Source organism: Ciconia boyciana, chromosome 2 (genome assembly GCF_034638445.1).
Source record: "Ciconia boyciana chromosome 2, ASM3463844v1, whole genome shotgun sequence".
In the NCBI taxonomy this organism is placed as follows: Eukaryota; Metazoa; Chordata; class Aves; order Ciconiiformes; family Ciconiidae; genus Ciconia; species Ciconia boyciana.
In genome coordinates this window covers 24,082,311-24,095,020 of record NC_132935.1, presented here as the reverse complement: position 1 = coordinate 24,095,020, position 12,710 = coordinate 24,082,311, and the positions used below count along the sequence as shown (strand labels likewise).

Genomic DNA, 12,710 nt, shown 5'->3' with positions numbered 1-12,710 from the left:
GCACTTGTAGCTTATCCATACTTTGTAAAACTGTATTGGATTTTATTATCAAATGCATTTTCTGTAGTTGGGAAATAAAGTCCAGACCATGCAGCTCCTGAAACTATCAATTCTCAAATACTTCAACTGCAACAATTCCATGAGAGTTACATTTTGTAGCCAAAACCAGGCTGGCATGGAGACTGCTGGATAATCCGAGTCCATGACTGAGAGAGGAACTGAGCCAGCAGGCACTGTTTAGACCAATCTGTGATTCTATGATCTTGCCTGGTTGCTGTAGGACCTGGCTGCGTGCCCAGCATAGCTTCACCCTGTAAAGGAGGCCCTGTAGAAGTAATACCATCTGAATTGCTTCCCAGGGTGCCACTCTTCTCTTGAAGATTTTGGTATGCAGCTCCTGGGGGCAAGAATTATGGCCACCCTTGCTTTAAGCTATTCAAAACATTTTGCATTTGTAATGTTGAGTTAGTATGTAAGGGTTAAAGCAAGAAGAAAAACAACTGAAGTTCTGTTCTGTAAGAAAAATCTTTGGTGCCCCCTTGTGATAAAATATTTTATCATCAACAGAATGTATGCATTTGAAATCAAGGACTATTTTCAGTGAGGAAAGCAGTTCAACCCTTAAGATAATTTCATATTTAAGTTAGTTAATTGAGCAAAGCATTTCAAGAATGTTTGTTTTCATGTTATCCATTCTGTGTTGTATGACATTCTCCCTGGATTACTCTATGACAATTATTTAAACCAAGGAAAAATTCCAGAACAGGAACTTAAACAGTGCACCAGTGAGCATTTCCGTTTGGAGCAGAAAACAGGACCCATATCTTGCCCTTCACACACAAAAAATAAAAAAATTAAAAAAGAAACCACACTCCCTCTTACTATGCCCCTTTGGGATACAGAGTCTTGGAACAATTTCTTCACAGAAACACTTCCAACAGCAAGGCTGGAAAATAACTGCATCCAAATAATAGTTTTTGTACACCACAGAGTACACAATAGGAACAGGATAAATTAAAATTGAACCTGAAATTCCAATATTTTGTGGGAGTGCTTCTTTTGTACTAATTTTTTCCAAAAACAGGAGAACGTTCTCAACAAAACCAAAATTCATGTTTAAAAGCCAAAGATGTTGCTATTGCCACAATCTGTGTAGCATCTAATCTATCAAAACATGCACCAGGAAAGTGTGATGGATTCATAACAGAGGAAAACTTCATTTTGTATCCCTATGGTCTACATATAGGCTATGTACTGAGCTACTGAGTCCTGGCAGAACAAGGCATTTCTAGGAACTGTGTTCTTCAGGTCTCAAATAAGGTATTACACACAATTCAGTACATTGGGAACTTTAGTGTCCCCTCAGTGAATGTGAGATGGGAGTCCTCCATTTAAGCAACAGCAGCATTTTAGGATGCTAATTAACATTTTTGCTAAAGTGGAAGACAACTGCACAACTGCTGACTAATTCTGCAATAAGCTTGCAGCTCCAAATGATAACTTTTAGCAAGCATTACTATATTTATCTAGGGTACTATTGCTTCCCAGCTAGCTGTCCCTCTTTTGCCAGAAGTTACTATCCTCCTACCACTTCAGCTGGTTCTAGTCATGACACAATGTCTAAGTTTAAACAGCTTACGGAAACAGGTTTTTCACTATGATTCAGGACTGAAAAGAAGCAGCTGAAATGCAGGCACAGTCTCCACACCCCATTTGCCAGAGATTGAAGATACCTACAGAATTAAGACACAACCACCCTTGCAGAACTGTTTTCAGAATAAGTTTTAGAATGCAGAGGGGAAAAATTAGAGGGGCTTTTAACACATGAACTGCAGTCTCCAAGTCAGAGATTTATTTTTATATGAAGCTTCTAGTATTCAACATCAGTGTTTAGCAAGTTTATCAGAATGCCATGCCATCCATATTTGCAGCTGAAGAGTTGGTTTCTTTAGTGCTCATCCATTAGCACCCAGCTCAATAAGGCCTTACCAGCATTTAGGCTGCCAACAAGTTTGGGCAGGTTCTAACACTGTACAGATGCTTGTCAAAGTTAAGAGGAAAAAATGTGTTAAGTCTTTTTGTAATGAGAATTTCAACTAATCAGAGCTCAGGAAGTCAGAAAGTAAAAGCCAGTTTTGTTGCTCGTTTGGGGGTTTTTTTAACTAAAAATAAACACATCATTCCAAAGGAGTCAGATTTTGTTGGTGCATCTAACAAGTGATAACGGAATCTGCTAGATGTTTTGCATCAAAAAATCCTATAAGATTCACTACAGAGAAACAATTTGCAGTTATAAAAATATAATATAATCACACCAAATACTAAGTCACCACAAGACTGAAGTAGAGGGAAAAAAGCCTGAAGCTTAGTAGTACAAAGTATGAGGTTATGCACTTATGGTTCAGTAAGTATTTATCCAAAAAATTGGGATCTTTTCAAAATTTGTGAGAGGAGAACGTGGGAGTACTACACCTAGTGACTAAACTGCAAGTGTGCAGAAGACAAAAAATGCTAATCATAGTATGCATTGGTCAAAGTATTTCTGGTAGAGAAAAGAAAGCCCTAATATTATTCAAGGTCTTGAGGAGGTTTTACCTGGAATACTGGTTGCATAGATTCAAAGAATAGATTCCAATGGAAACAGCGAAGACTTGTTAAGACAATCCATGAAAGAGAAGTTGTATCTAAGAGATGAGACTAAGTTCAGAGTTTTTTGGTCAATGGAATAAAGGGTGAGGGAGTATTTATACTACACAATCATAACTGGGGAAAAAAGTCTAAGGGGAGGAACAGATGTATCAAATAGCTATTGTAATAGCAATGCTGGGGGAAAAAAGGCAACTGGTTAACTGAATAGTAGAGCAATTTGGAATAGGTCTGCAACATAAAGGTCATGAGACAGTATTCTACCCAGTTTTAAGACAGAACTTGATGAGTTGACATAAGAGTTGGCACTAGACTCCAGGAGTCCCTTCCTAATCTGACACTCCTGTATTTCTTCATGTGCCTGTGAAAACAGAAAGAAAAGGAATTACTTCTTGTATTAAAATTAACCTAAACGGCCTAAATTGCCTAAGGGGTACTAATGAATAAGTGCTATTTGGAATAGGAAAATAATCTGACAGATATTGATGAGCTCCTTAATTTAATAAACAAAAGTTTTATCATTTTTAGCTAGTTAGTGATAGAACATACTAACATTCCCTATCCTATAAACAACTCAAAAGATTTATAACAATTTTTTGTCTAAGCTCTTCCATACTTGTCACCAAGGAAAGAATGATCAGAGACTTAAGTAATTTCAATTTCCTTCTCACAGACCACTTGAGGTTTATGGTTGCTGCTCCAAAAAAAGAGATTTATGAAGTACAATTCTTGCAGCAACATCTGTCAGCAGCAAAAGGTTACTTCTAAGAATTCTTTTTTAGAATTTAAACCCACAGCTCTGGCTCAAACCATAACCTTCAGAAATCTAAACGCATTCCCTGGGCATCCTTTGTAGGCAATATCACTCCTCCCACTATAGATCATGCCTGTCTGAAGGGAAATAAGGATTGCAAAAATAAGGTTTTCAGCAGCAAATAAACCCAATATTATCTTGAACATTAAAATTAATCTCATTATCCCCATCTTCCAGGGTGAAAGACAATTCACTCCTCCCTTTCCAACAGTCTGTTGTCAATTGTAAGAAAAATTCTTGAGCTGGAGAATAATCATGGGCAGGATATTTTGGGAAACTCTTGACCATTGTCATTTCTACCCAAGGACCACTTTTGCATCCTTCTTCTCTGTGCTAGCTAGAAGCGTTAGCACCTGACCTCAGGTCTCTCAGAATTAATTCAGCCCAGTAGAAAAAGAAAGATACTAGACGTGAATCCCTAGGCTCCCTGACACTCAGGGACTGATTTTTTGTTTGGGTTTTTTATCTTGGGTGGGGGGGGGGGGGCGGTGTAGGGTGTGTTGTGGTTTGGGGTTTTTTTGGGGGGGCAGGGGGGGTTGTTGTGGGGTTTTTTTGTTTTGTTTTTTTAACTATGTTCTCCTTTGCTGTTTCATTCAAGTCCAGACTCATATAGCTTAGTGGTATCTGATAGAGACTAATTAAGGGATACAGTATACAGAAAAAAGCATACTAACAGGGACTCAAAAAAAGTTACTTCCGCTCTCCTACCCCAAAGACTTCATTTCTGTCAATAATGCAATCAAATATCTATAACATACCTTGTGTTCTATTAGATATGTTATCCTTTACCCACACATTAAGTATATCACTATTTTATTTCTCTCTTATGTCAAGGCATAAAGCTAATTTTATTTAAAAAAAAAAAATCGCTGTCAGAGAGGAGCATTACCCATAGACAAGAAGTCTGGCTATGTCACTTCCCCCCACCTCTGGTGTAGCTGTGGACAACAGCAGAGAACTCTTTTCACCCAAACACCAGAGCATAGTTACATTCATGATAGACCTAACTGAACAAGAGACATTTGATTCAAGAAGATATTTTTGTGAGGCAGATTTAGAAGGAAAAAAAAGTTTTAAACATGCCAAAACAAGGAGAAAAAAAGTGTTTAAAATTGTGAAAGAGGGTTCAAGTATTTTTTTCCTCTCAAGCTACTCCTTGTTGGATACACACTGTAGATGTCAAAGATATTACCTTTAAAAACAAATAATGCCTATACCAGAATCAATTTACCACCCCGTTCTCCTTGAATTATTCAGATTTTGGCAAAAGCAAGCTCTTTGGATAAGGTCACATATCTCTTACCAGAATTTTTTCCTCAAAGGAAAAGGATACTTAACAACCGATTCTTAAACTGAGTTCCCATATGGCTTTCCATCCAAAGGTGCACCTGTCACAGAAATACTTTCAGAACTATTGCTAAAGTTTTCAAAACAAGGCTTGCACATCATGTATTTTTGGACTGGACTGCAATACCACACATCAGGAAGTGAGCTAAGTCCTCTCACTGTCTGTCATAACACTTCCATCAATTTCAAGGATGTATTTAAAACTTCATTCTTTCTTTTTTTTTTTTTAAATATTAGAGACATTAAGTACATTGGTATTTAGCAAAGGTAAAATGCAGTGATGCCAATAGCAGTCTGACATGCTATGATATGCTGTACTTATTCTGCATTGCAATTACTACTGTCCCCTATTTTATTTGATAGCTCAATGATAAGAAACAAAACTAATCCAAATTAAATCATAAAGTTACAAACTATATGCATTCAGATTCTTGTGTAATACAGCTTCCTACCTAGAAAGTTCTTCATCATGTTAATTTAACCTTTAATAAAAACTATTAAACATTTCTAAAAAACTATAGTTAGTTACTTTATACCTAAGAATAAAAGAACCAATCCAATAGTTCTCTGAACTAAATTAATTAAGGACACCTTGAACACTTAAAGTTCCAAACAATTAGGAAAATTAAAATATTAAATTAAATAATTTAACAGTTTTCCCCGCTTGCAGTCTCCTCTGTAATGACTTGCCATTCTTCCTAAACCAAAACTAGACACACATACCTCTATACTCCCTAGCTTGTCCCAAAATCCTTCCCCTCAATTGTTCCTGCAGAATAGATTCTATATAAACTCCTCTTTCAGTCTTCCAGTTCAAGTGCTACCAGTCTAACCCTAGACAAGAGTAATGCAAAGGCTTAGCAAATACAAATAAGTATGGAATGAAAGTGTTTATTATTTTATTAATGCAATAAATATGATTTTCTGGCTGATATATTGGGTTTATCCCTTCTTTAATGATACCATGTTTGGTTAAAGTTAGTACTAAAACTTCTATGTCATTTTACTAACCATGTTGTTCCTCCTCCTTCCAAATGCTGTGGAGCTACTATCCCAGAAATCAAGTATGCTAAAAGCACTAACCAAATTACAAATCACAACAGTTAGAGATGAGAAATAGGAAGTGATGTTTCTAGAACATCCTGAAGTGAATTTTCCTGGTCCATTTGTCTTAAACATCCACAGATCGTGTGGAAAGAAAAAAAAAACCTCAGAAGTTGTTTTTTGTAATTTTCAGACAATAAAAATAAAGTGATATGTGAATAAATATTACTAGAGGCAAATACACAGCTTATTGCTTAGTTTAAAGCTTTTTCTTTTTGTCAGGCTACTTTTTAAATAGCTCAATGACAAGGCTTACCTACAAATATACACAGTAAAATTACATCACAAATATAACACATAGGACAATCAGACTGAGAGTGGGGAAGAAACACCAGCTGACTACAAGTGTTCTGCAAGATGCTTGTGACAAATTAACTCCTTGAAAGGACAAGTAGGACAATATCAATTGGAGAAGTAAATTGATATTATATCTCATAGAGCAAGTGCTGTGTCCACTTCTGATGCCTGTATTTCAAGCTGTTTACAATTACTAGGAGTTTAAAAAAAACAAACCACAAAAATCATTTGAGGTCTAAAAGGCAGATTAAGTTCTTTTTCTGTAAAGAATCAGCATATTTAGTTCAAGAGCAAAATCAGTGAATTCCCTTAATTAAATCTACAGATAGAGAAAGGATTATTTCTAGCAGTAGATAATCCTTTAATTCAATCAGAAGTATGATGGTGATCCAGTATCTGGGAGCTGAAGTAAAGTCAGACTAAGTATAAAGGTAAGTTCACAACAACAAGGGTAATACAACAGCATATTTAGATATGTGAATATATACTGTATCACCTGAGTTTTCAGGTAAGGACAAAATTCTGTAAAAAACAGTACAATAGAATATCCACAGAGCATCGGCTAGATTTAGAAATTACTATTCTAATGACTTGCATTACAGAGGCTAAGAGAACCAAATAATTATTCCAATATAAAATCCAGACAACCAATATATTGCTTTTGAGGTATCATTATTTGTATAGGTAGAGGGTTTTTTGCATATGTACCTAGTGCCCCACTTTAAGATATTTTTAAAACATTTACTGTAATTTAAAGTGAACAGTAAATAAATCCCATTAAAAAGATTTTTTTAAAAAATAATTTTAATTTGTCATTAAGACAAGAATCACATTTTTAAACATCTATGAGGTGCTGTAAGCTAGATATTGAAGACTACATTTAAGATACTTTATTTAAAAATTTAAGATGTTAGTAAGTGCCTAGCTACTACACAACAGGTAAAAGATGACAAAATGTTTTAAAATGTTCACTTTTTTCAAAAACAAAAATATACTAAATTGATTAAGATATATACATGAGAAGTTATCTTGATAAGTCAGCAAAAACACATTGAATGAGACTTTCAAAATGCATATATTTAAGAAGAATATGAACAAGATTAGGAATTTAGGAGAAGGGAAAAAGGAATTAAGTGTAAGGACTTACATGCCTTACAAATTTAGAGTCTTTTTAAGTTTCTTTTGCTTTGGGCACTTCCTGGAGGAGCATCTTTTTTGTTCTTCCATTTTGCAGATAAACTATTACATTCTTTTGACCCATGGAAAGCATGCTGACATAAAATACAGAACTCAAATGCACATGCCTCTCTGCTACATAGTCCCCGTTTCTTTACCAATTGATATTTAGCAGGATATCGACATCTTGGACAGGGTTTTAGAGCTTCATCAGTGAACAGAGTTTTAGCAACCTGTAGCAAGAGGAGGGAGAGAAGAGCTACTTAGTTCTTGTAAATGAAAGTTTTCTAAAAACTGAAAGTGAAGAGTTTCTTAGCTACCTACTTTTATGTATTCTTCCTGTCTGCTAGTTGAATGGGGAACAGAACTGCATCTCCTGGGTGTAAGTTCAGTGTGTGAAGGTGGTGTTTGTACTACAGAAGTTCTGGCTTGAGCTTGAACAGGCCTTAGAGCAGATCTATTGAGAACATTAAGTCTTGTGGCAGCATCTTCAGCTTTCAAGAAATATTCCTATTAAAGTTTATAGTTATAAAGAAAGAAAAAAAACACAAAAGGAAGCAAATCAGGGTTTTATTTCATTTGGGATTTTTTGCCTTGTTTTGTTTTCCCTCTGCAACAACACATTAGAAAAGGAAATAATGTGTAGTGCATGTATTTCCCATTAAATGCTTATATTTAGTAAGGGAACAAAAGACAGGAACCATTAAAAACAAAGTCCCATGAGCGGGGTAAAAAGCCAACAGTCTTTTAGCACTCTCTACTGGTCCTCATGTTTCTGAATTAGGAGACAACTCAATAGCAAGCATGGAAATAGCAAACATAAGTTTTGTCACAATTAAAGCAAGGTTACACTGAAGTGTGCATGTATACACACATGGATGATCTAAAAATATTATACTGCTATTAATATGCTTACTTTTCTAGATACCCCTTAAAAAACTTCTATACATCCTTCTGATGTTCACAAGTACACCATGAAGAAGCTTAGCCACAAGCAGTCCTGAAAATAATCAGGAAATAGCCTGGAGTGGGTCCTATTGCACTGCAGACTAGAGTGAAATTGAAAGTGAGGAACAGCATGGCACAAAGGTATGAACAAGGTTTGAGATCCAAAGCCAGAATCAGTTGAGGAAGAGATCCTACAGGATTCTCAAGAAGGAGGGGAGGAGAAGAAGAAAAAAAAAAAAAGAGCGTATCACATTATTGAAAGACTAGCTTTTCAACTGTCCACAGTTTGAGTACAATAAAAGCAATTACATTCTCCTGTTAGAATCCTTCACATACTCATGATGGAACTGTCTCTGTCAATTACCTTCCTGTAGCTTTACAAGATGTTTCCTCTTTCCTCTGACCTGTCTTCTTTCACACTTGAAAAAAATATTACCTTTGAGACGAACCTTACCCCAGCTGCTTCCTTCAGGTGTTTTATGTACAACTTTCTCCTCTTATCTGCACTTTTATCTTGTACAATGATTTCACGCCAGTTTTTGCTTACTTTCCAAATGCTGGAATAAAGTAATGAAAAAAATTATCCACTTGCACATTTTTGCCAAGTAGTACAGAAGTCATGATAGTAAGATCATAAAAAATCTTTTAAAGATTTTTGCGTGATTTCATATACTGTTGGTCATTTTACAGACTACTGCTGTATACTTCAAGAGTTCACCATATTGTTATGAAACACAGATCTCATGTACTCTTATGCACCACTGTATGGAACAATAAAAGAGTCTAGAGAACAATTGCAATATAAATAACACAGCATATCTTTGACTTACAAAATTAAATAAGTTTCTTCCTTCCACATAAGCCACTTGCCAAGTTTGTTTCTAAAGTCACATTTTTGTGTGTTAAGTGTTTTGAAAACATCCATGCCCTTGTACTTCCACCTATTGTCCCATTCTCTTTGTAACTAACACCACATATAGCACTCTTGATTTCTTTGAAATAAGTGAATTTCTATTAATTAAAAGTTACTCTAAAACATTACTCATGAAGCAAAATTTTTTAGCCTCTTTGCACTTAGAAATAACTGAGGAAATTAAATACACAAGGAAAAAAATCTAGAAAACGTGTTTTGAGTACTATGCATTATTGGGGAACTTGTAATGAGAAGAAATTACTTTCTAGGCTTGAAGAAATTTTTAACATATTTTAAAATTTACAAGTACTGTGATTTAGTTTTAAGTTTACTAATTCCTATGTTTGGGGTTTTGTTTGTTTGTTTTTTTAATTCCCCCATACAGTATATTTTTAGAACTACACAGAAAGAGCCACTTGGTTAATGGTGACAAAACTTTTTAATTTCCCCAGAAACAAACAAATTCTATTGACACCACCTGCTATTCCAGAAGTTATTTTAATTTATTTGCAGAAACACATATTTTCACCTTTTTGGGGGGACAGGGGGAAACAGTAGTACTTACCTGCATAGACTTTCCACTGTCAAAGCATCTAAAACTATAGCAAGAACATGTTTTAAATTTCTGTATTTTAATTCTGTTAAAATATCTAATTTTTCAAGGCCCATTTTCTTGCCAATAAGTCCAGCAAGAACATGTTCTAATGCAAATATTTCTGTTCCATCAGTATTCTCTGATATTTCTTTTTGGTCTGATCTTTGTCTTTGCAAGCAAATTTCATGAACTATTTTCAGAGCTGGAGTTCTTGAGAGATCTCTGTGACTTACAACTAGGTCTCCACTAGGCTGTTCTTCTAAAACTAATGCATGGTCTTCACTGACAAAGTTTCTTTCTTCTGTTAACACACATGCTGAAGTAGAAGGACTGCCATGATGATCTTCTGTCTCTGACTGTGAACCTTGTTCCCGAAGAGTGGGTAACCTTCTAACTCGTTCAAGTTTTCTCGTCTTTCTTTTACTATCCAGAATTTTGGAACCTTCTTTATGTTTTTGGAATAGCTCTTGGAAAGATCCCTCATGATCAGACAATGAGTCTCCTGATTTGTCCAAATGAAGTGAATTATATCCACTATCTTCAGGTGTTAAAAGATCTGGGTAACTTGCCAGCTTAACAGGGGGAGAGTTTATATCACGTATTTCAAAGTTAAAGTTCTCTGCCAGACTGTTGCTAGAAGTCAGGAACTTACCCTCACTGGCCTCAGGTAACACACTGTAAGTAGGAGTCCTAAGCAACCCATGACTAACACTCATAAGGACACTTTCATTGAATTCATTAGCATTACTAACAATAACATCCTTACACTGAATTGGAGATAAGCATTCTGGTTCTAGCAATAAGGGGTCCTTACATTTGGACTCATCTAGTGTAGAAGTCCTTTGTTGTGAAAAGGAAAGTCTCCGTTTTGCGCAATCGGGATTAGAGTCCTCAGTTTTTGAAGTGCTAGTTGTCAGAGGTTTGTAACTTTTATCTTTTGGAGAATCTGAAGCAGTTTGTGAAAGTTTTTCTTCGGAGCTCAAAACATAAGAGAATATTTTTTTCCTGCTGCTTCCTGAAGTAGCTTGTCTTTCACAGCATCCAACAGTTGTGCCAGCTGGAACAGTCTTAGATAAAAGCAGCCTCCTGCGTAGTGAAAAGCCTTTTCTACTCACTTTAGGAGTTTCAAAAAAGTCCGCACTTCTATTTGCTTCTCTTCTTTCTGATAAGGAGATAGAATTCATTTCATTTTCAATAGATGATGACACAGGAAAGAGGGCATTTGGATGAATGTGCTCAGAATGCTCTTGTAGCAATGATAAACTTGTTACACTCAGCACTTCTTTATGTTCTACATCAGGTTCTTTTACTGACTCATTGCTTCTGCTGTCCAGAAATACTGAAGTGCAACACGTATCTTTAAAATTGGAGTATTTAAAATTGCTGCTGGGAGATGTTAATCTATTTCTTTTAAGAACATTGAACATTACTGAATGACTGTCTGACATCTTCTGCTTGGCACTTTGACTTTGTAAATGAAGATACCAGTGTTATTTCTGAAACAAACGATAAAAGTAGTCACCAAAACACCCTCAGATTAGTGAGAAAGCCTTGTGTAAGTCTATCAAGCTAGCCGCCATGACGAAAGTATTTGCATTAGTCTTAGTAGAAGCAGTGCTTACACATGAACACAAAGATAAGTTATAATCAAGTAGATGGTTAGAATGAGTGGTTAAAATGCATAGTATACCATAAGTGAGGCAAATTAAAACGTACATCCAGTTAGGTAATTGATCTGCCAATCCTCATCCAAGGAAAAACATTTCAAATAAGCAACACAGCAACTAGAGTCTCATTTGTGCTGAAATCAGTGACAAAACTCCCTCTCATTCCAATAGGACCGAGATTTTTATTAGCACTGTGTTACTGGTCCATCCAACTGCTAACAGTTCAGTCCTCAAGAACTAGCAGAAGCTCTGGTAATAAATTAGTTTAGACAAAAGGCATTTTCTCTTTAAGAAAAATGAGAGGATTAATCATGAAGTCACAAGTCTACAGGTCTCCCTATTATGTACATCCCTACAGCCTCTGGAGGGAATAAAATTTGACCTCTAGTTACAAAGTGAACAGATCTGCCTTAACATTTAAATGTTATTTTGTAAAGAAGGTCTCTGCTTTTGCTCAGCTCTGTGGGTAAACTGAGTATTGTGAAGCTTTACATTTTAAAGAAACTGATGGACTGACTATACATCCTTTCACCATGTACATAGAAAGAAAGTTTCTTTTCAACTTAATAATTATAAAAGCTTTTAAGAGTTACTAGAAAAGTTACAAGTGGCTGATGCACCCATTTAAGTAAGAGACATAAGAATACAGACTTACTTTTTTGCCATTCATACATGGCAGAGTTTCTCCACCCTAACTAGAGTGGCAATAGGTCACTGCTTTCTGCACACAAGACATGGTAATCGTATAAAAGATGTCATGAATAATGCCCATATGAGGGCTGTTCTCACAGAAACCATAGTAGTTCACATCAATGTTTTAAGACTTTCGAAGTCTAAATAAGCACCTTTTACTGGGGTATGTTACTGGCCTCTAAAACTGGTATTTTGGAACATAAGCCTGGAAATAGTCATTGAATTTTCAGAACAGACAAAAACAGGAATCTTTAAAGGTGACTTAAACACCAAATATTAAGACATGGCTAATATCCCAACAGTCCTGACTTAGTCAAGCCCTAAGACACCAAACATGAGCAATGGGAATCCAAATTGCCTGGAGGGGGGAACTATTCTTTGATGATCTTGGGTCATTTAATTAGCATTTTTTGACCCAAAGGGAAGGCACTTTGTAAGATCATTGCAATACAAAAAGTGCTTTGTTTTGTTTTCCACTTTGAGGAGACAGCAACATGTAGAAGTTCAAAA

General features: G+C 35.7%; 1 protein-coding gene across 1 annotated transcript; it reads right to left on the bottom strand.

The window, feature by feature from the left end:
- Positions 1–7,368: 7,368 nt before the first annotated feature.
- FBXO43 (F-box protein 43) lies at positions 7,369–11,288 on the bottom strand. The gene is made up of 4 exons (XM_072851176.1): positions 9,811–11,288; positions 8,787–8,889; positions 7,709–7,894; positions 7,369–7,617 (listed from the first exon to the last, which is right to left on the bottom strand). Exons 1-4 carry the CDS (start codon positions 11,286–11,288, stop codon positions 7,369–7,371), a joined length of 2,016 nt encoding a protein of 671 aa, XP_072707277.1.
- Between the last annotated feature and the right edge of the window lie 1,422 nt (positions 11,289–12,710).

Bases quoted from the DNA above. Each gene is read 5' to 3' on its own strand.
- FBXO43 (XM_072851176.1), bottom strand. From the start codon at position 11,288: ATGTCAGACAGTCATTCAGTAATGTTCAATGTTCTTAAAAGAAATAGA. The intron at 8,890-9,810 runs GTAAGTACTACT...ACTTTATTCCAG, and splicing joins ACAGTGGAAAGTCTATGCAG to CATTTGGAAAGTAAGCAAAA. The intron at 7,895-8,786 runs GTAAGGTTCGTC...AAACTTTAATAG, and splicing joins ACCTGAAGGAAGCAGCTGGG to GAATATTTCTTGAAAGCTGA.